Here is a 24,295-nt window from a genome sequence, read left to right as displayed (position 1 = left end):
ACATTTTTTAAGTGAAGCAAAATTATTAACGCAGTCAAAGGGGACAAAGTCAAGAGAAGCTTCATATATCTGCTGCCCGAGAGTTCCTGATGTTTGCCCATCAGTATTAGTGGTCAGTCAACACAGGCAGTCGCTATCGATAACCTCGTCACCTCACCCTTTATGTATCGCCAAGTAACTTGTATAAAACACATTCATCATAAAGAAAAATATTAATGTGAGGGGATCTTATGGAATTGACGGAACAAAATTGCCAAAAAGTGATTAGATGTGTAATTTGAAATAAAAGCTTTTTCATTTTCATTCGTTTGGGTTAAAAGTTCTACTGCAGCCAGCCACTAGAGGGCACCAAACACAGTGACTAAACGTTTTCCCTGCTGTCAAGTTTGTGTGTGTGTGTAGAGAGACTATGATTAGAACTCAGACTTGTCTGGGAAACTTTGAATTATGGGTAGCGTAGTCAAGATGTCCACTTCTCATGCTGTTGTCATTTTGCTCTACTACATTTGTAAGCGTGTACTGCAGGACTACACACTCCTAGCTGTAGCTGTTTCTCTTGTGTTTGTGTGTGAAGATTGTTGCAGTGCTTTGCCATCCTCACAGTTTCCAGCAGATTAAATTGTGAAACTTGCCATGATGAGACCATTTTTGAAATTCTGGAACAACCCAAGTTTGAAAACGCGCTTCGTGCTTGAGCCCTCCTGGTTCGTGTGTTCAGAAGCAGAAGCTCTCCTGTTTGAGTGTCTGTGTCAGTGGGGGATCAGCTAAACTCTGGTCTCCCCTGTAGCTTGGCTAAAAGATCATTTGTGCCTGCATTTCACAATGCAGTGAGAAATGATCACGCAATCGCATTGACTGATGGGCAGCCTTTAGACGTTTCCATGATGACCACACTCTTCCTCTGTCCATTTAGATGAAGAGAAGAAACTGGTGGAGGAAGTTTTCAGTAATGCCATTGACTGTCTGTCAGACGAAGACAAGAAACTGCCACAGGTAGGCGTGTACGCATGCATAGACAGACACTATTAAATATAGCACAACGCTACTTCATATACTGTTTTCTCGAGCTTTTCTCTGAGTGTAAAATAACACAAGTGCTACTTGCTGTAATACAGGAAGGTATCACTAAGTCATTTGCAATGGTTTGCGTTTGGTAAGTATAGCGGATGGAGACGGGTTTTGAAACTGCTTGATCCACAGTATTGCATACCTAACCCATATGCTTTTAAACATGCTTTTTATCACTGCGAACCATGTCTCTTCTTGTAAAGTAGATATTGGCTAGGTTTTTATCTCTGGTGCTCATACTGCACTTCACTTTGGTTCATCGTTGGGCTTTGTGTTCTTGGAGGTGCTGTTTGTTGGTGCTTGAGATTCGATTGTTTGTCATCCTGCATGCAGCCGCACTTGTGGGTTTCCTGATCACCCCACTAGCTCAGTCAGAGATTAGTGACGTTACTGCTGCTGGTGGTCTGAAATGTTCAAACACCACGTACAAGTAGACCAAGCCAGCTCATGGTGTGAGATCGAGGTTCTTCCACACTGAAACACCATGACCTCAAGCTCGTTTACAGGCGATATAGAGACTGAGCCTCAAGCAGGGCCATGAGGGCTGTCTACCTCAGCTCTCTCGTGCTCACTCTCACGCCCCTCTCCCCACTACGTTTGTCTCTGCCTGTTGCTTCAGGCTCAGCTTGTGCATCAGGCCGAGATTCCCCCGTACTGTGGCATCCAGGCTCTCTTTTATCAGAAAATGTTTGTGTTAATATCCCCTCCCTCAGCCTCCATGGAGGCTGTCTGGGTTTCACAGCCTGTCGTGGGTGTTGCAGCGTGTTCCTGCGTGCTGTGACTGGGGATTGAACTGTGAGTCTGGCCACTGCAGGAATCCTGGGCCGGCTCACATGGCACCGATGGAAGTCCTTGAAAGCGCTTCAGCACCTTGCCTGGTGGGGTGGGGCGGGGGTAGTTAATCTGGAACCTCAGACATGGCTGGCATTGCCTGGAAACCTCTCCAGTCCTTCAGTACTCCGAGAATGACACGCTTGTGGTTTTTAATCTAAACAACATGCACCGGATGGTCCAGCCTTAGAGTAGATACACCAGAGGAGACTTTACATGCATACAGAGAAACCACGTTCAGTTCAAGGACAGGACTGTGTGTGTGTGTGTGTGTGGTGTGTGTGTGTGCAGGTGGAGCATGTCCTCCCACTGTTGAAACGAGGCATTGGGATCCACCATGGAGGACTTCTGCCCATCCTCAAGGAGACCATCGAGATTCTCTTCTCCGAGGGCCTCCTCAAGGTTGGACTGTCGCACTCATTACTTTCATTTAACTGTGCGAGTTCAGTTCAGAACGCGTCTCTTTTCCAGTGCTGTACTTAACTATAGGATTGTCAAATTTTTGTTAAAAATCCCATAGCACGAATCCCTGCTCTAAAGAGAGTAAGATATTTATATTTCTGATAACCAGGTTGAACACATCAGCTAATTCAAAATCCCTCGGTACAGGGAACACACAGTCGTATGGTGAAGGACCATGTTTCCAGAGCATTAGCGGCAGATTGTTGTTCTCTGATGCCTGTCTGAAGTTTGTGTCCCTGCCTGGCTGCTGTTGACTGACTCTTCTCGAGGGCACTGGCAGGCTTAGTTAACATAGAGCACTGTTGTTGGTGTGGGCTTTGTGCAGGCACTGTTCGCCACGGAAACGTTTGCCATGGGCATCAACATGCCTGCCCGGACCGTACTCTTCACCAGCGCCCGCAAGTTTGACGGCAAAGACTTCCGCTGGGTAAACGCGCGTGCGCACACACTGTGTTTAAACCCATCACTCCAGTTTCGTGGGTACCAGTAGACTGCCCAGTTGTGCTCTACAGACCAGTCCAGCTCCCACCTGTTCCAGGAATGTACTGGGGTAGAGCAAATGTATGGACTGTCTGTCATGAGGAACGTGTTGTTACTTTAAACCAAACATTCAGGACTAGCACCACATTTGTATTCAGCATTTAGTTTAAGGTCTTGGTGAGTTTGTAAAGTTGGGGTACCTTCTCCCCTATGTGGCATTATGGACTAGATGCATCACTGATCCTGACAAATGAGGACACTGTCCTCTCTCCTCTCTCTCTCCCCCCGCCCCAACATCCATGTCCAACAGGCCACGTATTGTTTGTCTGAGCACAAGGCAGTGACTCGATCATTTTGTGGGAAGGAAAAAAACTTTTTTTTTGTTTTTGGGTTTTTATTTTTAAATAGTTTCCTCTCTGGCATGGAGCACTTTGCCATCCAAAATGCTTTGGAAGAACATCTGCTGTCCATGACACTGCCAGAACTGAGTGCGCTCAGAGCCTTGATGAGCAGAGCAGTAACTTATTGGTGCCCTCAGAACCTCGACAGTAACTCTGAGTGGCTCCTCTTGGTCGCTTTGGGGCTCATCGCAAAGCTGACGGACCCCCTCTGAGGGGCAGTTACAGGGCCCATTTTGGGCTGGGGGCTTCATAAAACTTTCATAAAGGCAGGAACAACAGTTGCAAAGTGATCAGGCCCAGGCCAACTGAGCCCCCAACCTCCCCCCGCGCGCTGACGTCTGAGGGCATGACAGGAGTGCTGAAAACTGCATGGTGATGACAGACTCCTGAACGCAGTGCACGAGGTCAGTCTCCTCTGGATGGGCTGAGGGGCGGAGCTGGGAACTCAGTGGCAAGCGCGCTCCATATCTGATTTCACCTCCATGTCTCTGCAGAAGCAAGACTAGAAGTCTGCTATGGGTATTCTATTACCACTTACTGCACCGGCAGGGCACTGTACCAGGGGGTGAACCTTGGGTTGTATTATGACCAAAATGATTTATTTTTGTTAGATTGTGTGAATTCAGAAAACAGTAGAAGAAATCTTAATATCCCTGATGCTCACAGCACACACACGTTGTGATTATTTTTGAGTTTTTGTATTGCACCGTTCTGCAGTGTTGCAAAGGCCTTTATTACGATGATGAAATTATGCAATGCTAGTGAAGACATTGTGATCGGGTTTAGGGAACTGCAGGGTTTGTCGGCAACCAGTCGGGGCCTTTCTCCTCAGTCCCAGCATAACGTTAATAAATCCGTGTGCTTGCGGCTCTGCTGATGGCTGGGTGAGGTCTGATGAATGAGCCATCTCCTTTAAATGTGTCTGGGTGGGTTCTTGTCCCCATATAAACATCTTATAAAACCGTAAAATCGGTTGTTTAATTGGTTGCAGAAATAAAATTCCAGCTGTCCCTAGTGAGGAGTTCAAATCACTGAGGAGTATTTTCTGATATTTCTAGAACATACCAGGATGTTTAAGAATGAACAAATTGTTTAGACATCTGCACACATGCCCAGTCGCAGCATCGCCTGCGTCACGATGGGCAGGTTTTGTGGGAAATCTGCCATAATGGGGAGAGAATGGGGTATGTAACTGTCCTCCATGTCTGCTCAGCTCTGCCTCCTGTGTCCCCCCACGTCCCCCAGATCAGCTCAGGAGAATACATCCAGATGTCCGGCCGTGCCGGCAGACGAGGAATGGACGAGAGAGGAATCGTTATCTTCATGGTGGACGAGAAGATGAGCCCAGCGGTGGGGAAGCAGCTCATTAAGGTAAAGGCGTCCATCTGCGCTAGACCGTTGTGTGTTTGTAGAGGAACGTCAGTAAAATGGCACTGGTAGATGGAAGGTGAGGACAGGGCAAGCCTGAGGTGTTTGATTGCAGAGTGTAGTTCTGGGATGTTTTGTGGGTGTCTCCGTGCTGCATGAAATGAGGGGAGCAGGAGGGGGTGGCGTCGTGGGGGGGGGTTTATGTGGGAGTAGCTCCAGGCCGAGGGGGAGGTTTTGGACGCTCCGATGGGATCCTTCCAGCAAAGCTGCTTTCTGGGCCTCTTGTTATTTTTGAAACAAATTCAAATAGAACTCAACAAAGATGTGCAATCAGTTGTACCATGTTTCACTTAATCCCCTCTCTCTCTCTCTCTCTCTCTCTCTCTCTCTCTCTCTCTCTCTCCCTCTCCCTCTCTCTCTCTCTCTCTCTCGTAACAGGGTTCTGCTGACCCTTTGAACAGTGCCTTCCATCTTACCTACAACATGGTCCTGAACTTGCTGCGTGTGGAGGAGATTAACCCAGAGTACATGTTGGAGAAGTCCTTCTACCAGTTCCAGCACTACCGGACCGTTCCCAGCGTCCTGGAGAGTAAGAGCCACACACAGCCTTCCTCTGCTCCAAAAGATTTTTAAGAAAATGTTCTGGTCAGAGTTGCCCCATGTTGGATGCTTCTTTAGACACTTAATGATGCTCAACACCTACACGGAGCAGAAATATTATTGGACAGTAGAATGACCAGAGGCCCACCCACGTTAGGAGATCAGCTCTCTCCTCTCTCTCTCTCTCTCTCTCTCTCTCTCTCTCTCTCTCTCTCTCTCTCTCTCTCTCTCAGAGATGAAGAATCTCGAGGAGATGTATAATGCTACAGAGATCCCCAATGAGGACAACGTGGTGACCTACTATAAGATCCGACAGCAGCTGGCCAAACTGGCCAAAGAACTGGAGGACTACATGCACAAGCCCAAGTACTGTCTACCTTTCCTACAGCCCGGCAGGCTAGTGAAGGTGACCTCTGACCCCCTACTCTGGGTCACTGCTACTATCAACATGCTTTCTTCAGTTGGGGGGGGGGTCTGATGGTGGAATTGCTTTTGTTTGCTTAGTCGAGTTTCTGCATTCCCAGGTTAAAAAGGAGGAGTTGGATTTTGGATGGGGAGTGGTGGTGAACTTCTCCAAGAAATCCAATGTGAAGGTGAGCTCTGTGTGTGTGTGTGCGCGCACGCTGTCACGCACAGCGTAGTTTACCAGTTCAAAGGCTTTGCTGTTGTGTGGTGGAAACTCTGTGTGTGTGTGTGTGTGTGTGTGTGTGTGTGTGTGTGTGTGTGTGTGTGTGTGTGTTGCAGGCTGGTAGCAGTGAGCTGGCCCCTCTGTATGTGGTGGAGGTTCTGTTACACTGCAGTAAGGAGAGTGTGAAGAACGCTGCTACAGAGGCAGCCAAGCCTGCCACTCCTGGAGAGAGAGGAGAGATGCAGGTGAGGTGTGGAGACCTCAAACCAGCCTGAATGACTGCCCTCCTGACCTTGTGTAGGCGTGACCGCCCTTTGCCTTAAAGGACATGGCGTCTTGTAGAGCTGGAGTTGTAGACAACCAGACCGAACGTGGTGGTGAGGTGTAATGAGAAAATGTTTTTGTTTAGGTGGTGCCTGTCCTGTTGAACCTCCTCACCTCCATCAGCTCCGTCAGGCTCTACATCCCCAAAGACCTGCGACCCTACGACAACCGACAGAGCATGCTCAAATCCATACAGGTGGAGTACCACCCTACAAACACACTTCCTGTTTATTCAGTGAACTAAAACCTCCATTGAAACATCAACCTACCACAGCAGTGTTTTACATGCCTTCCTTTTTAAACATGACCTTGTATTTTTCCTCCTGTAGGAGGTTCAGAAGCGCTTCCCGGACGGCCTCCCTCTGCTCGACCCAGTGGATGACATGGGCATTAAAGACCCTGGACTTAAGAAGGTTATTCAGAAGGTGGAGGCCTTTGAACATAGGATGTACACCCACCCTCTGCACACTGACCCCAACCTGGAGACCCTCTACACCCTGTGTGAGAAGAAAGCACTGGTGAGTGTGCACACACCCTGTGGTAAATACAGTGTGGTCTTGCTAACTGCAATCCAGGGTTTCCGGTCCTTGTTTGTCCCATGGACAAACAAGATTGGCCACGCAGGCTGGGTAGGTAGATTGCAGCCACGTTAATGGGGCCATTCTTTCAGAAAGGTCACTGTTTGGTTCTCATGTGAGTGCTCTCTGCTGCATATGGGTTCAGTGTTGGTCTCGAGCATCGGTGGAGGGGCGGACAGTTCCGTTGTTTCTATTGAAACCATCTGCACTGGACTGCTTTCTGTGCCAGAATTTTGCAGAGCTGCTCGGATAAAACAAAGGCAGGAAACGGTCTCTCTCGCTGCGTCCCGAGAACACAGATGATATCACGACAGCCACGATGGTCTGGGGGTTGGCCGTGCGTGCGTGTGTCAGTGAAGTCTGTGTGGGGTACTCAGAGTTATGATGGGATAATTTTGTCAGCAAGAGAAATTGCAGGTTTATAAATGGGTTTTTAAGTTTGCTTTGTATCTATCTGGGTTCCTCTGAGGGTTTCTGAGGGTGTGTGGATGTGCTGGAAAAACAATTCCCATCTATGGAAAACCAACCTTGCAATTTCCAGGACTTGAAGCATCTGCTAATAACGTGTTAGTGCCAGATACCACAGCACACATTTAACGGTTTAACAGAGTCCGTGATTCAGTGCATCACGGCTGAGGAACTGGTATTTAAGAGATGAGTGGACTGGTTAATCTGATAGATTTTATAGATTTACATAGTTATGTAAATTAGCTGTTTGTGGCAAAATGCTAGAAGTCACACTCGGCATTCAACCTCGTCAGTCTAGAGATGTTTGTGTTGTGTAAAGCTGACTACACCAGCCTGGGCTTTACTTACTCAGACAACTCTGCTAAAGTGACTGCAATTTTCACACTGCAATTTTAAAAAGTAACCATTTAACAAAGTGTTTCATTCTCTAATGATGCTCAACATTTAGAATTTAGTCTGAATTTATCGTGAAATGCGTCAACTGATTGGCAAAAAGGTCAAATGCAAAGACGCACACATTTGGCCTTGATGGGCAGCCTGTAGGCCTGGAAAACATCCCTACCTGCAACTAATATAATGACTATTTTATGTGCGTGTGCACGTATGCCTGCGTGTGTTCCAGATCGCGGCTGACATTAAGGCGGTGAAACGCGACCTGAGGAAGGCGCGTACTGTGCTGCAGATGGACGAGCTCAAGTGTCGCAAGCGTGTGTTGCGACGTCTCGGCTTTGCCACCGCCGGCGACGTCATCGAGATGAAGGGCCGCGTGGCCTGTGAGATCAGCAGGTACGGCAGCCAATAGGATTGGCCAGTATTAGCGAGCCAAATCCTTCTGCAGCTGTAGTGCCAAGTCCGCCTCCAAAAGCCACGGAGTCATGATGTGTGTATCTGAGGATTTAATGACTGCAGTGTGCTTCTGAAACAGGTGTTTTTAATCTGTGTATGTGTGTTGCAGCGCAGACGAGTTGTTGCTGACAGAGATGATGTTTAATGGACTTTTCAACGATCTGACAGCGGAGCAAGCCACGGCTCTCCTGAGCTGTTTTGTATTCCAGGAAAATGTAATTATGCACAAATTCCATGATTCTGTTTATCTGATTATGTAAATGCTTAGAGGTGATGCTGGTTGATGGTGGCAGCTGTAAAACACTTGGAGCGGTTTATATGAGGGATGAGGTGAATTGAGGTCAGGGACCAGAAATTGTGCTGGAAAATCAAAATACCAAAACATTCCTGTAACATCTGGTGGCGGGGCTGTGTGTGGTGGGGGCTCTGTTTGGCATCATGTAGAGAGCAGCTTGGATGTCTCAGTAAACCTTGAAACGAGTGTTAGGAATTAAAGTGAAGGCAGATTATGATGATGGCATCTAAGCAGAGATCTCTCCCCCTTAAAAGCCCATTCTCTGTGCTTGCTCGTTCTTTTTCTCTCTCCCTTAAAGCCCTCTCTCTGAGGATGGCGTGTGTGTGTGTGTGTGTGTGTGTGTGTGTCAGTGTGTGTGTCAGTCACTGCAGCAGTTGCCAAGCATTTCCACACAGGCATGTAAGAACTTTTGCTCAAGTGCTGGTGTGGGGAAAGTAAAAATGAGGTCCTTTTTACTTCAGTAAAAAAGGTGTTGAAATCAATCACTTTGGCACAGAAACATGATCCCATCTCTACACACACTCATACACTTTATTCAGATCACCTGGATGTGCCCTTCTGTGTTCGTGCTGGGCCTGTGGTGGTCTGTGTCAGGGGTGATTTTCTGGGCACAGGGCTGCTGTTGGCTGGCAGCATGTGTTTTTAAGGACCCCTGTAGTGTGACTGTTCATGCAGCACCCGCTATCATGGTACCATTACCAATCAGAAACTGACCAACAACTGAGTAATGACACTGTGTGGGGGGTGTTGGAGGTGGTTCATGTCCTCGGTCAGCTGTCACTGTGGGAGACACACACAAACAAACACGGACAGTGACCACAGATCTCCCCCATCAGTAACCCTCAGAATCAGATCCTCACCAACGGGGGGTTGCCCTTCGACATTTGAAAAGTGTGAAATATCTGACAGGTCTTGTGAAGCCAGTGAGGCTTTTCTGTTTCTCCTGATTCAGACGCTGGATATCGATTCTGAGAAAATCATGGGACAAGAACCTGGGTGTGGAGCTGTGAGGGTGTGTGTGTGTGTGTGTGTGTGTGTGTGTGTGTGTGTGTGTGTGTGTGTGTGTGTGTGTGTGTGTGTGTGTGTGTGTGTGTGTGTGTGTGATTGGACACATGGAATCATTGGAGCATTGAAAATCTCTGTCTCTTGTCTGTCTCTAGGCTAGCGAGATGCCTAAACTAACAGAGCAGTTAGCTGGGCCACTTCGTCAAATGCAAGTAAGTATTTGCACGCACAGCCCACGCACACAAGAGATCTCACTGTGTTCACTGAGCTGGGTTTTTCCCACTCATGTTTTGGTCAGTCTGGTACACTTAACAGTGTGGGTTGACTGGTAAGACCGCGTGGTCATTCAGTGCTCAGAGGACCTCCCAGCACGCGTGGCTTAGACATGTGGTGCCGTCTGAGCATGTCGTGTCCGTCTGCCCACAGGAATGTGCCAAACGCATCGGGAAGGTGTCGGCCGAGGCCAAGCTGGAGGTGGACGAGGAGAACTATCTGAACCAGTTTCGCCCCCACCTGATGGACGTGGTGTACACCTGGGCAAATGGCGCTTCCTTCTCTCAAATCTGCAAGATGACTGATGTCTTTGAAGGTACCGTCCCCAGCCAGGCTTGTCCCGTTTACCGCTGCTGTCTGTAACTGCCATGATGGCGTTTACTTGGCAACCACTGAACAGTTTGAAATCAGACAGAAGTCATTGTTACGAAGGAACAGTTTGTGGAAATTTGTGTTATATTCTGAGGGGGGTAAAAAATGAATGAACAGGAAAAGTTTTTCACACGTTTGCTTTGACAAAGTTGTAGAAGGCCGGGGTTCATATAAAGCTTTAGGTTGCATTTTTAGTCGTCTTTCGATGCCTGCTCCCCCAGTGGACCCTGACTGTGGGGTCTCTGGGCCTGAGAGAGCAGCTTGGTGTTGTCAGCAAACCCTAATCGTGATGAATTAAAGGCAAGGGAGATTAAGCTGAAGGCATCCAAGCAGTGGAGTCTCTCTCTCTCTCTACTGTTTTTCTCTGGAGTCCTGCACCAGAACAGAGCTACCCAGATAAATGTTTGCTTCTACGGGGTTGAACATCTGAACTGGGCACGGCGAGTGAAGCTGTAGAGGTCAAAGAGTAACAGCATGCAGTCAGCATGTGATGACCACGGTCCCATGATCCCTCCACACAGACATGGGTCCTTGGTTCTGCCCCTTGGCTGTACTTTCCGTCTCTATTTCCACTTTGCAGGCAGTATTATTCGATGTATGCGGCGTTTGGAAGAGCTCCTCAGACAGATGTGTCAAGCAGCCAAGGCCATCGGAAACACGGAGCTGGAGAATAAGTTTGCTCTCGGTAGGCCTGCATCTGCTCCCATCCTGCTCCTGTCCCACGGGTGATGAGTTTCTCAAAAAGAATCATTTATCATGACGTCTTACGTTTACAAAACCACCTACATCTGGCTTGTTTTGTTTTCCTTCCCTCTCCCATCAGGAATAACGAAAATCAAGAGGGACATCGTGTTTGCTGCCAGTCTTTACCTGTGACGGGTTCCTCTGCTGCCTCTCACCTGTAGTCTCGTTTCTCCAGTTCTCTCCTTTTGTCCCTTTTTGACCATAACACACACCAAGTAACATAAAACTTGTTTTATTTGTGTTCAATTTAAGAATAATGTTCTTTTGTCTTTCAGAAACAGGTTTTTTTTTTGTACATACAGTTTTAACATAATTTTAATTAAAAAGAAAGGTCCATATAGTGATTATTCTTGCCCCAATTTTTTTAAGGTTTGTGTTTTCTGTGGTGGGAGCGAAGTAGTATTGGTTCTTTTGAGGCATCTGTATATGTCTCTGTTAGCATCGAGGTTATACACAGGAAGCAGTTGTAGCAGCAGGTCAGCCAAGGCATGATGGGAGAATTAAGTTCTAAAAGAGGTGAGCAAGCAGCTCAGCAGAGCAGGAGAAAGCAGGCGTTACATTCACAGATCTCCACTGCAGTGGTTCGCCCCGAAACCCAGCCCCACTGGGTCAGTGGGACACTGCACAAAGGTTCCCGGTAGCTTCAGTTGGGGCTGTCATAATGATTGCCGTTGGTTGGTGTCTCCTGTAATGTGGCGTGCGGGATTGGTGGCTTTTTGAAGAAGTCGGATACGAAGAACACCTGGAGGGGAAAGAGGTGGTAAGAGGGAGAGACAGGGCATGGTGGGGGTCACAACTTGGATTTAATTTGCATTGCTGGAACCAACCTGTAGGCTAATTCTTTTTTTATTTTATTTTTTAACTGCATTGAGCTGAGAAAGTACTGAAAGAAACCATGTAAAGTCTCACTGTACTGAAAGAAAAATAAGTCAAATACTGCTAATTGTTGGTGACTAGTGGAAACCTATTGGTGTGTAATATTACCATCTTCTGTGCTAGTGTTGTGTTGTCATTAGCCACCATACCATTTTTGGGTTCAGTATACCTCTAAAAGGGACCATGCTGGAACCCTGATTCAGACACTCACCACCAGTATGGCCATGAGCGCCCCCTGTAGGAGGCCAGTGAGAACGTCACTCCAGTGGTGTTTGTAATCGGACACGCGAGAAAGTCCCGTGTACACAGAGGCAGCGATGAGGAAGAACTGGATTGTGGGACGCAGGAGCCTGGCCCATTCTGCTTGCATTCGCGCTTGGAGATACAGCTGAGGGCGAAAGGGGACAAACCCTCTGTCAGGTCAGCAGACACCATCTTCGCAGCTAGAGAATTAACTGATGAGTTGGACTGAGCATGAGAAGGAAGGAGCTTGGACAAGTGGGATTTGGTTCAGTCCTGTTGATGAGTGTGCTGGTGTCACCTGCAGGACTCCCCCTGGACATTAAGAACAGGTTTCGCCTGATGCTAAAACTCCTGGGCTCTCCTGGTTTTGTTTTTGCTGGCTGTTTCTTGCTCAAGAATTGGCTACAGATTCTTAACTGTGATTTCCTAAAGTTTTGTATCAAAAATCTTTTAATCTGCCAAAAGTTAAATATTTTAATATTGTTAAAAACGCAGCATCTGGCACAACCGAGTTGTGCATCCGTTTAGTGAGTGTGAATTCTTTCACATCAGGGAATTGGCGGGAGTACAAGTACACACTTTGGCCCAAACATCCTTGACGTTAGTCCTGTGGTGACAACGGCAGTGGTCTGTAATCGAGACTTTCGGAGTGATCTAAGACTACACGAGTTTGCACAACTGAGACAAACAGTTCGCATTACATTAAGGACATTGGGGCCAGTTTACTACTACAGACTTCTTAAAAGCTTATGGACTTCATAGGATACTGATTCTTACTAAGTAAACCTCGGTCATATCTGCACACTGATGAACCACTTCTAGACTGTCCCACAGTAACCTCTCACCAAATTTCTCTAACTTGGCTCCTGTGGAAAGTTGGTTTGTGGTAATAGGGGTGTGTGCCAGGGCTTGATTAGTGGGTCCACGTTTCCTGCCTCTTTAGATAAGACAACAGTCCAAGAGGCCATTTCCAATCTGCAGCTGGAGGCTAACCGGCAGTCAAGAATTTAAATCAAAGCATTTTGTTTTTGTTTTTTGTTCTTAGAAATTCAGAGATTCCAATCTATAATTACTGTAGTCTCATCAGATACTACCTGGTGATTGTTCACCACATCACTCCTCATATTAGTGAACTTGATCAAAAAAGAATGACCAGCGATGGATTCTGAACTGATGGTGTTATTACTGGTTATTATTCAGGTTATTACTGGTTATTAAATAATGAGACTGCGACGTGCTGAAATTCTGAAGTTTGCTTAAAGTACTATTACCAGTGAGAGCCTACTGACACGTATGAGCTTAGGAAGGTGGTTGTGTGTTGTATAGGATTATGTGTTGCTTAGCAACTGGTTGAGAAGGGCTCTAGCAGTATTTAACGTAGTTATAAATAGTTACTTACCGCCAGGAACAGCATGCAGTACATAGAGAAGGAGGAGTGTCCAGAGTAGAAAGACAACCTGTAAATGCACACACAAGACTAATCAGATCACTCATATAAAGAACAAGTGAGTCATTACTTGTATCTGTTACTAAGTCCACCTTTCTGCCCAAGGTTTCAGACTAACAGCTGTGAGGTAGAATGAGGTTCCCAAGCCCGTTTGGATCGAGTGGTAAAGTGAGGAAGATGAGCAGAGCTGTCTGAGCTATAGGAGACGTGGTGTGCTGTTCCCGCTCCGGTATGGCATAATCGGCTCTGAATGGCTTGATTAGCTGGTGAGTCAAATATCGGATTGGACTCGAGTAACACTGACCTTGACCCCACTATCATGTCATTACTGTTCAACACTGTAGAACTGAACTGTGTCCCTAAATTGAATGGGACTTTTCCATTCTGGGATTTGAACATGTGCACTGTAGTCCTTTCTTACTTTGGCACGGGCAGATCAGGGAAGTGGGCATGTGTGTGTGTGTTCCAGACTGTTTCGCAAAAGGAGGGCTGGGCTGACCATGGTGAGGGCTTTTCTTTCTTCCTGTTTACAGTGGCCACAAGCTCGCTGTCGAGCAAGAGAAGCTGTGCATAGACAGAAGGGCAGCGGAAAGGAAACCTTAATGGTTTTTTCCTAGTTGAGAACGGGGGTCGTTTTGCTCCAGGGCATCTTGAGTTAGTAATCAAAACCACACATCCTTCCGGCTAAGTTAAGAGCAGTGCCCATCAGGCACATGGCCACGCGAGAGCTTGTATGAATACAGGTAAATGAGCCGTTTCCTCCATGTTAATTAATTTACAGACCTCATCACATCACAAGGAACAGTGAGTGGAGGGAAATGACATGTACAAAACAGGGCATCTGCTGTCCCCAGAGATGACATGACATACCAGGACGCTTCTAAAGAAACAAAGCTGGACCCTGTCCCTCGTAAGCGGCTAACTTTGGTAAACACCATTTTACAAACGGTGTGTTTTTCTGTCACACACTTCCCAACTGACAGTGTATCCACATCTGCTTAATCTTGTGTGTTTCAATTGTTTATAATGTAATCTCTGCTGGGTCTGACAGGGCCAAGCTTGTATTGCCATCATATGGCTAACAAGGTATAGGTCTCGAATTACAGGATTAGTTAGATATCGTGTTAAGCTGCACAGAGTTAGAAGGGATACACACACACACTTTCAAACCCACTTCTTTGCTACAAGCCCACCTAACAGAGTGGAGAACTCTGACCAAACAAGGGGTGATCATGATTATTTTTGGCAGCCTGCCCCCCACAACACTTGATTTGCTGTGTCCGTAGGGCTGTCTCCAGGGCAACGGGAGCCTAGCCAGGAAGGTACTGCCTGTCGGAGACAGGAACCACACCTACTGTAAAGAGGGGTGTTCTGGAAGAAATGCTTGGGCCTTGGGACCTGCCCAAAAACCATACTAAAACCTTCACCACCAAACTTGTGTTCTGTCGAATGGCTCGCCACAGGATTAGAGAGAATTAGAGAGCACTGAAGTGTGTGAACCGCAGAGCCACCACAGGAGCGCAGAGCTTCCAAACCATGGTGGATAACTTGAACCAGAATGCAGTCTTACAGCAAAGACCTCCCTGAAAGAACTTCCTCACAGTGGAATGTGTTCCTCCCAGAACAATAAGGACACTGCAACCAGCTTCTGGTCACCATGGGAACCGTCCTTCTAATCACGCAGCCTGTTTTAGTAGACAGCATCTCGGTGACCATGCTAGTGGTCTAAAAGTCTAAACCCTAGCCGGTGGATCATTTAAGACTGTTCAGAGGAGAGGTGCCTTTGACCTTCAGGGTAACCACCTGAGCCATCGCACAGTCGTAACTATTTGGTTACAGCACAACAAGGTTTGAGTACAGACCTGGGGTGGTTTCTTGGTCAGAAAGTCGCTTAGACAGAACCACATCCAAGTTCCTCTCTGTTCCTACTTCAAAGAGTCTATGTTCTGAGGCTGCCATTCGAGCTAAAGTCTGACAGAAGCCAAGGAGCAACCCACCTGGGAGGGACTGCGCTAGGTGGAATTTCTCAGCTAGCTGCCCACAGGAACTTGCCTACCCGCTAGGATTTCCTTATTTTTCTCCTCCTTCTGGTACACTGGCTGTCTCCCTTCATGAAGCAGCACTGCCTGCTGTCTGAAGGAGATGGCCGAGACACCTACCTCCAGCACAGACCACCCACCTGCCTTCGTTCACCATGGTCTTGTCCCCAGTGCAGGTGAAGTTCTCAATGTATGCGCCCATTGAGCAGTTGATCAGCTTCCAGTCGGGTTTGCACACATCCAGGAAGTGTGGTCGCAGCCGTCCAATGGAGTACTTTCCGATGTCTGTGAGGGATTGGCTCATAGCAGCACCAAACAGGAAGGTGCCGACTGCTTTGTAGACGCAGGCGACATAGCTGTTGTTAAAAATGGACTTTGATTTCAGGCGGTTTAGATAAATTAAAAGGCACTCGCCAGTGACCATCTGTGAGGGGGAGAGGAACAAAACAGAGCTCAGAGAGGATCTCCACAAGAGAACATCCATTACAGTGTGAGCAAGGGGAAAACGACTGATCTAAGAATACAGTAAACCTACTGTGAGATGTAATGAGGATGTCCATTCTTAAGTAACTAGAAAACGAGACAGACAGCAGAAGCAGCATTTGACAATGCAGCCATCGCCGGTAGCCAAACTTCGCCAAAAGATTTTGGACTAGTTTCTCTCTTCCCATTGTACTGCTCTGGTGGTTTGGATAAGACGAGCCCTCATTGTCTCTTCACTAGGCCTGACTCAAAGCACTGACTTACTAGTGGGCTGGAACAGCTCATAGTGTAAACACTGTTGCAATCTCAAAACGTGTGAGGGGAAATTTGCGAGCATGTTATGATGGCTGTTATGGGCACAGGGAAGATCATTTTCTGTTTCTCTACAGGTTTCTAATTTATAACCAGAGTGCACAGGTGAAGTCAATCTCAGATCTAGTTCTCCCTTGATGACTTTTACCATCATGGTTAAATACCGACCCTAAAAAAAGTGCTCCCACACACGAGTTAGGCTGGGGTATGGGAACGGCATCAGTTTGACGGTCTAGGACTCAAGTACTCACCCCTAAGCGTTTCCTTGTATTCACACCTGTCCTTCTACAGCCTGTTATTACCTGCTGCAGTTGTGTTCCAGATGTCACATTTATAAAGCAAATGGTATAAAGTGCATTGTAGCAGAATACTGTACAGCACCTTGCGATGCTGTATAAGTTTTCCTATTAGACAGTGACTGTGTGCGCACATTTGTACTGTGTTAAGAATAGCAGAGGAAATATTTTTACACTGTGTAGCAATTAAAGGTATAATTAAAGTTTAATGGGTATTTTTGGTGCAGTCTGCATCCGTGGCTAACAGGCGGGAGGGCTGTGGTTTAGGCCAGACACTGTCTGACTGTCTTTTCTCACAAACGTCGATGATTTTCAAACCAGATTGCGTATCAAATTTCACAGTGAGAACAAGGTCCTCCTAAATGTCAAACCTAAATTTCTTTTCAAGGGTCCAGGAGCTCTGTGGCGGGTGCAGAGTGATGTTTGAAAGAGGATGCGGGCAGAGAAATCAGGTGCTGAAATATCTTTGCGTGTTTAAAAATAGTTTAAACATGTCACAGAGAAACACAGGGCAGGGCGGGGGTGTCCGTGTCCGGGCCGGGACAGGCACAGCACCACGCAGCGTTTTGGGGTTCACACCTGCTCAGGTGGCACGCTCGCTTCCTTCCTCAGCTGGCTCTCAAACCTTTCATGAGAATGTAGCAGATCCATCACCACGCTGCTTATTCTCATCAAATCGATCTACCCACTGCCCCCTCAGGAGGGTTGCAGAGGACTGAACTGAGAACTGGTTACTGTTACCCTGATCTAACTGGCCTCGCATCCGCTCCAACGTGTCAGGCACTCGCCGAGCCCTAGAAGAGCCAAATCCTAGGCGTCAGAGCAGGGGAACACTAACGCGTGAAGTGCTGTGTCCCTCCAGGACCAGAGCAGGACGCCCCCTGGTGGAGGGCAAAGGAAATGTGGCAGCGATTGAGGCGGTCGGAGTGCATCATAGAGCAAATGGCACTTACAGTAAGCAGCGCAAGTGGTATCATTACGCCGCATAATAACTGATAGGATATGGTGTCTTCCTTAAGAGGGTACTTGAGCGAATCGTCACTACAGAAAAATCCTCGTTTGAACGGTCGATGTTGAATTGTGAGTATAGCGAATGGGAGTCCAGCTAGCAGAAAGAAACAAAACAGGAAAAAAGCAATGAGAGAAAAATGACAGAAGCGCGTTAGAAGTGGACTCTGCATCCTGTAACTGACACCAACACCATCCCTGCAGCAGCGTTGGCAGGCTTTTGAAGGAGCCACCTGTACCAGGAAGAAATCTGCGATAACTGATTAATCCCAGCTAATCCCAAGACATTTAATGAACAAAACATCACCAAAAAGCACCATCTGACATCACCTGTGGTCCTGAATTTTAAACAATACTGCGATACTGTCTGAACTCTAGACCTCTGCTGTGTCTCTGCTTTCTCCTCCATATCAATGCTGTGGCTGTATTAAACAGTCTTGATTGCACAGGGCCATTGGCTCTTTGGTGAATAAAAAACACTAAAATAAAATAAAGTAATATAACACAGACCCCAATCAGTCTACATACAGAGTCAGTAACCCTCTGGAGTCTACAGTCTTCTTACAGCATTGGATATTGTGTCTCAAACAACATTGTTTTGAGAGTAAATTTAGGCAGTTTTATTTCTATTGTAGACTTGTGCAAATATTGTTTTGCTAATTTTACTGTACCTAATTAGGAGCTTGTTAACTAGAAGCGCAGAAGGAAAAGGGGAGTTATTTTTACAGATTCTGCTTGTTTGGAATCCCCGGACACCATCCTGTTCTGCTCTGGTTCACAGTGCTTTCTCTCCTGTTTGTGATTCTGGGACGTGGGTTTCATTGCCTTGTTTTGACTCTGGACTGATACTGAGGTCGGCACTGGAAACCGCGTTTGATGAATATGGCTGAAATGATCTAGACGCTTGTGATAATTACACTTTAAGGAGAAATCATAGTTTCACCAGTGGAGGAAGGAGGGTTTTGCATAAATGACTGGGTCAGACATTTATCAACTACAGCCGCCAAAGCAACACACCACATACGCAGAAGAACTAATTACCATTTTCTCTCTCAATCTCACATTTTATGCACACCCTCAGAGCCAAACATAAAACCCAGGAGAAAACGCGAGCTTAAGATAGCAACACCGACTTGTGGGGAAAGCCCTCATACACTGCTCTACTGCCAATACCAAGATTACACCAGCACGATGAAGAGTTTAGCTACACCAGTAAACAAGCCTGTGTTTACACAGTGCCTTGAAGTGTAACAGTGAACAGCCATGAGTGAGGGTGGACACCAGATCTGCCCGTGAGACACATGCGAGTTGAGGTTGTTTCAGAGGAAGCACTGTGCACAGCCCCCCGGAGACTTCTCAGCGTACGGCCTGGTCTCAAACTCTTCCTGTAAGTGATGGCTGTGGATCATGTCCTAGCAGAGACAATGACGTAGACATCCGTGTCCTGTTACATAACAAATTAGTCTTTCGTGTTCTAACCTGACAGCTGTCTGTTGTCCTTAATGAAGAGAATCAAAGTGTATTGCAGTGACCCTGAACTGTGCAGTGCTGCGAGACCCCCAGCCACGTGTGACGTAAGGTGTGTGAGCAGAGCGGACCCTCACGTTCCCCTGCAGGTAAGTGAAGGGACACACAGCTGATACTACAACGTCCTCCTCTCGTTCTCGTGAAGGAGTCCACTTTATCTATAAATGTTATGGCAATGAATGTATTTGTCTGAACCATTAATCCACATGTCTGAGTATAATAATTGCTGAACTTTAGTCTCTTGCTGAATGAAACAGAACACAAGATGGTGGAGAGGAACTCTAAGCAAGCATGTGTGACCATTTTTTGGGGCTCATTACTGACACAGTCCCATGTGCACAAAGCACAAAACGAAGCATGTGAATGTTATTTTCTGCCCGAGGGGTGTGATGACCACACGAGGACGGGACTGCATGAACCCGGGTAGCTCCCAGTGAAGGCTGCATTGTCATAACCCACGGCTGCTGTCTGCTGTCTCAAGGGCTACGTCCTGACCACACAGCGGAAGAAGCCTGGCCAACACTCCCGTGTTTATAGCCAGCTGTGAATGAGTCCACTACTCAATCCACTTGGACGGTCTTAAGTGTTGGAAGTGAAATCTGAGAGTTGTGTCCAGAGGTACGAGATGCAACGGATTCTAATAGTGTGGGTAATTTGAGGTTTTCATCAGAATGAGTAACAGAAGTGTATGAAGCATTTCACTTTAACATGTACAAAACCATACAAACACACAAACATTCCTGCCCAGAGTCATGCATGCTGGACAGACTGATGCACACACTCGCCGCCGCGTGTCCACAGAGAGCAGGCCTGATCTCAACTTCTCTCCGTCAGCAGCAACTACTGGAAGCTGAAGTAGGACTGGAATGCACACGGACATGTCAGCGAAGGTACTGGTGCTATTTTTGGAGCCCCTTTTTACAAACACAGATGCATCTCAGCCATACACTCTGATCTTCTTCTCACCATTGCTGGAGATCTGGAGACAATGCCCCTAGCACCCATGCGCGCGCGCACACACACACAAACATCAGAGTATTTTTCAAACTAGGGTAGACCAAATTATTTACATGTTCGGTGCCAATATTTGGTTATGAAGTATATTTATTCAATAAACAATCTGCTTCTTTAAGATTCTTTATATGTTTCCGTGCCCGAGAACTTAAATAAACATGCTAACAAAGTCATGAGAACTAGGAAAGGTTTCACACGCCTCAACTCAAACCTTGGAGGAGGATGAAAACCCCAAATTGCCCCATTTGCTGGTTGAACCTAAAAGCTTCTTTTTTTTTTTAGTCAACGCAGAGACGACAGACGATCCAGAACACCAGGCCTCTGGCCCACAGAGCTAAAGCACATGGACACCCTCGTTTTACGTCAAAGTTTGCAGAGTGACAGGCCCAGGGAATCTGCTCAGAGAGAGAGCGAGAGAGAAAGAGAGAGAGAAAGAAAAAGAAACTGTTCATTCTTTTTTTCCCCCTCATTGTCCCTCACTCCCGGTCTGCCTCTTCCTTTGATTGTTTGGCCCAAATGTCATACGGAGGCAAGCTGTGCAGCAGGGCTTGATCAGATCACCAGGCAGGCTCCGTCCTCGGCGTTGAAGGAAACTGCTCTGCTCTCAGAGCAGCTGCTCCCATGGGAACCGCACCTGCTGCACAACTGCATCGGGTCATCGGGACGTTAACCCTAACCCTGTTTAGGGTCTGACTGTAGTCCAGTCAGCCCTGCATTGGTCCTAGTGAGGGACGGCGCTGGAGCAGACCCCCTGGGCATGTGGCACGTCGACGCTGTTGTTACTTACGCTACAGATGGGCAGTGTGAAGCCCACTGTGTAAAGCGCAGCGGAGGTGACGGTGCTGGAGTGAAACGGGTAGCTGAGGCTCTCATCGTTACAGAAAAAGCCTCTCTGATAAGGCTTTACTTTACCCAGGTTAAAGGCCGCCACGGGAAGTCCAGCTGTGGGTGAAAAAAAGGGTTAACAAAGGGTTAACATTTCAGCACAGGACGCTGGACCAATCAGAGGCGAGGGATGAGTGCTTGCGTGGCAACTAAGCAAATACCTTAAGCATCGCCACCTAGCAGAGGGAGTCAACGTTTGTTTGTTTACAGTAACCAGCGTTGCACAGAAGTGCAACTTGGCTCGAAAGACCCATCATGCGCTCTGTGACTCGAACCCCCGCACGGTGTCTCGTTGTGGAATCTGAGACAACTGGTCATATCTTGTTTACTCTTGACATACAAACCCAAGTAAGTGCTCTTTAACAACCCGTCGTACCAACTGCCCAAACAGCATCGAGGTTTTGGACGGACTTGCAAGAGTTTACAGCATGCTCGGTTTATCTGAGAACAGTCTCATCTCTGACTGGACCCTTTAGTGGTTTGGGCTTTTCATTACAATAACCCCATGCTGCATAAAAAAACCCTTCTCCAGTATGAAGCATCTGCGGCTGCTGAAATGCAGTGGTGTTGTGGGCAGAGTTGCTCATCAAAGTTATCTTTTCTGCCGTGTGATTACGAAATGACCCGCCCATCTCCTGCGGGCAACAGGACATTATCTGCCTCATATCTGGCTGCAGCTTCAACTCCTGCAACGTCATGCACATGCAATCTGACAGGTTAAAGTCCAGCATACCAACCCACGTGTAAATGCTGGCCCTTTCCGCACCTCACACTGCTGTTAAACACACACACACACACACACACACACACACACACACACACACACACACACACACACGTAACTCAGTAAGCCTGGCGCTCCTAAAAAGGGGAATCGTGTGGGTGTGACCATTCCCACTGCCCTCATCTGACCCTTTTTGTCAAGCTAAGTTGCATCTAAACTGATCCGTCAGCTTCAGTCACACTACGCACAGTGAATGAAACGGCGCCGTGACGGAGACTGTGAGACCTGACTACGCCTGCCTGAGTCACAGCAGTGCAAATTAAAGTCCGCAGGTCTTGCTCGGGGATTCTCTACAAATACTGACAACTTCTGATCAAAGCAGATTTCATTTGTTTCTGAGAAACTGCACACGTTCAGCCGCTGATGAGCCAACACGTACACGCCAGCACATTCACATACTGAACAATATAAGAGCCATAACACACAGGCGAGCACAGGGGAACTGCTCAGCTGTTCTCGTCAGCAGGGGCTTTGAGTGATGTGCACTTTGAGATTTAAAACACAAACACTTGGCCCTCTTTGGTCCAACATGTTTTAACTTCTTTAAGGGTACAATTTGAAATATTTAAAAGACTTATCAAATGCATGAATTGTCCTGTAAAACATTAATAAGTGACCTCATTAACAGTTATGCACAGTCCACTGTAGAAAACCTTTACAGGCAGATAAAGAACTTTTAATTAATACAGACATGGAAGTGTTTTGTGAGATGTTTTGCAATGTGTGTTCGTGTTCGTTTTCCCAAATAAAAACACAACCAAAGGACATTTAGAGCCACAATGACTGACCGACACGAAACCACGTTAACACCGTATGCAATCCGCTCCCAGCAAGCAGGAATGAGGTGTTGCAAGGCCTGTGCTGACGACGCAGAAACGAAATCCCATCTACTACCGTTCAACACCGCCCTATCTAGTCGAAAACATTCCTAACAACCCACGATCGGGCACACGCACAGAATCCGACAGGTTCAACTGGTATCGCCTTGGCCAAAACACGGGCCTCCACATTCCCAAATGAAAAGGCCCTGCGTTTGGAAACAAGATCAAAACACACAGTGGGTTAGTCCTACTCAGATGGCGCCCCTCATGAGCAACCCCCCGGCCCGCAGCTGTTCCCACTCGAGTAACAGCCACCATGTCGCCATCGCGTGCCGACCGGTGCCGAAAACACGCATTACGTGCGCCAAACCTTTGGATGTCACCATAACGCACATGCGTAAACATGAGAACGCGTGCCTTGCAAAAGGCGGACACAATGGAAAATGTTGATGAGACGACTGACGTTTTTACAGCGCGACTTGGGATGTGGGCCGCACCAGTTTCTTCTTCTGTGATGCTGGCTGCTGTCAAAACGGTTCCGACACGCTCATGCTTTGCGGACACGGTCTGCTGCAGAAGCTCGTGAGAAACACAGCTGCCTCAAGCGAGGCCGGGTCTGCGTCACTCGTGGAAACGTGCTCTTTAACTGCGTCCACGTGAGGCCTCTGCAAACGGGTCCGTTAACAGGCAGTGCGTTACTCGATAAGGACCTCCGCCTGCTCGTGGGTCGGACTCTGAGTCGGGCTGGAGCGGTGCGGGCACACCCGTTTACGTCGCGTGACTAGGAACACTAGCGTAAACACAAGCGCGGGCGCAATTGAGAACGTCACAAAGCGAGACGCGGATACATACCGAGTACAAGACAGGCAACGTCGAGCAGAACGAAGGGAATGCCTCGGGTCTCGAACATCGTCGGTGATCCTCCGTGTGTCCGCGAGCTCCAGTTAAGGCAAGGCGCGTGGCCTTCAGCGAGAGCCGTCGGTCAACACAATGACTGACCGACACGAAACCACGTTAACACCGTATGCAATCCGCTCCCAGCAAGCAGGAATGAGGTGTCGCGAGGTCTGCGCTGACGACGCAGAAACGAAATCCCATCTACTACCGTTCAACACCGCCCTATCTAGTCGAAAACATTCCTAACAACCCACGATCGGGCACACGCACGGAATCCGACAGGTTCAACTGGTATCGCCTTGGCCAAAACACGGGCCTCCACATTCCCAAATGAAAAGGCCCTGCGTTTGGAAACAAGATCAAAACACACAGTGGGTTAGTCCTACTCAGATGGCGCCCCTCATGAGCAACCCCCCGGCCCGCAGCTGTTCCCACTCGAGTAACAGCCACCATGTCGCCATCGCGTGCCGACAGGTGCCGAAAACACGCATTACGTGCGCCAAACCTTTGGATGTCACCATAACGCACATGCGTAAACATGAGAACACGTGCCTTGCAAAAGGCGGACACAATGGAAAATGTTGATGAGACGACTGACGTTTTTACAGCGCGACTTGGGATGTGGGCCGCACCAGTTTCTTCTTCTGTGACGCTGGCTGCTGTCAAAACGGTTCCGACACGCTCATGCTTTGCGGACACGGTCTGCTGCAGAAGCTCGTGAGAAACACAGCTGCCTCAAGCGAGGCCGGGTCTGCGTCACTCGTGGAAACGTGCTCTTTAACTGCGTCCACGTGAGGCCTCTGCAAACGGGTCCGTTAACAGGCAGTGCGTTACTCGATAAGGACCTCCGCCTGCTCGTGGGTCGGACTCTGAGTCGCGCTGGAGCGGTGCGGGCACACCCGTTTACGTCGCGTGACTAG

The 24,295-nt window shown here is 47.8% G+C and overlaps 2 protein-coding genes across 5 annotated transcripts in view; one reads left to right on the top strand and one right to left on the bottom strand.

Annotated features, from left to right (window-relative positions):
• mtrex (Mtr4 exosome RNA helicase) overlaps window positions 1-11,087 on the top strand; it is a 16,349-nt gene extending 5,262 nt beyond the window's left edge. Inside the window, exons 12-27 of one of the 3 annotated variants that reach the window (XM_027030496.3) lie at window positions 914-993; window positions 2,191-2,301; window positions 2,687-2,788; window positions 4,488-4,613; window positions 5,049-5,199; window positions 5,444-5,616; window positions 5,735-5,803; window positions 5,955-6,083; window positions 6,248-6,358; window positions 6,492-6,680; window positions 7,831-7,994; window positions 8,164-8,269; window positions 9,510-9,566; window positions 9,781-9,943; window positions 10,580-10,684; window positions 10,823-11,087. In XM_027030496.3, the coding sequence (XP_026886297.3) occupies window positions 914-993; window positions 2,191-2,301; window positions 2,687-2,788; window positions 4,488-4,613; window positions 5,049-5,199; window positions 5,444-5,616; window positions 5,735-5,803; window positions 5,955-6,083; window positions 6,248-6,358; window positions 6,492-6,680; window positions 7,831-7,994; window positions 8,164-8,269; window positions 9,510-9,566; window positions 9,781-9,943; window positions 10,580-10,684; window positions 10,823-10,875 (1,889 nt within the window). In that variant the 3' untranslated portion in view covers window positions 10,876-11,087. Of the gene's footprint in view, window positions 1-913; window positions 994-2,190; window positions 2,302-2,686; window positions 2,789-4,487; window positions 4,614-5,048; window positions 5,200-5,443; window positions 5,617-5,734; window positions 5,804-5,954; window positions 6,084-6,247; window positions 6,359-6,491; window positions 6,681-7,830; window positions 7,995-8,163; window positions 8,270-9,509; window positions 9,567-9,780; window positions 9,944-10,579; window positions 10,685-10,822 lie in introns of those variants that run through there. The other 2 variants (XM_081702064.1, XR_014118598.1) reach the window with 2 other exon arrangements.
• plpp1a (phospholipid phosphatase 1a) lies at window positions 10,960-24,295 on the bottom strand. Of its 2 annotated transcripts, none has more exons than XM_035535636.2 (6): window positions 23,331-24,295; window positions 17,393-17,544; window positions 15,489-15,772; window positions 13,262-13,319; window positions 11,831-12,007; window positions 10,960-11,485 (listed from the first exon to the last, which is right to left on the bottom strand). In XM_035535636.2, the coding sequence occupies exons 1-6, from the start codon at window positions 23,386-23,388 to the stop codon at window positions 11,387-11,389; spliced, it is 828 nt and encodes a 275-aa protein (XP_035391529.1). In that variant the 5' UTR covers window positions 23,389-24,295; the 3' UTR covers window positions 10,960-11,386. The 2 variants fall into 2 exon arrangements, with proteins under 2 accessions (XP_035391529.1, XP_035391528.1); XM_035535635.2 differs by lacking the exon at window positions 17,393-17,544 and adding an exon at window positions 20,776-20,930 and having other exon boundaries at window positions 23,331-24,291.

The sequence above is a fragment of the Electrophorus electricus genome, chromosome 19 (assembly GCF_041902795.1).
Source record: "Electrophorus electricus isolate QZ-2024a chromosome 19, ASM4190279v1, whole genome shotgun sequence".
In the NCBI taxonomy this organism is placed as follows: Eukaryota; Metazoa; Chordata; class Actinopteri; order Gymnotiformes; family Gymnotidae; genus Electrophorus; species Electrophorus electricus.
Note: the sequence above shows the minus strand (reverse complement) of the source record. Positions and strands in the feature narration are given on the sequence as shown.

What these genes read in the sequence shown, in the direction of transcription:
- plpp1a (XM_035535635.2), bottom strand. Translation starts at nt 23,388, where the DNA reads ATGTTCGAGACCCGAGGCATTCCCTTCGTTCTGCTCGACGTTGCCTGT. An exon ending in CGTTGCCTGTCTTGTACTCG is followed by an intron (nt 20,931 to 23,330) that starts GTATGTATCCGC and finishes TTTCACCCACAG; the next exon opens with CTGGACTTCCCGTGGCGGCC. An exon ending in CGCTCATGGCCATACTGGTG is followed by an intron (nt 11,486 to 11,830) that starts GTGAGTGTCTGA and finishes TTTCCCCTCCAG; the next exon opens with GTGTTCTTCGTATCCGACTT.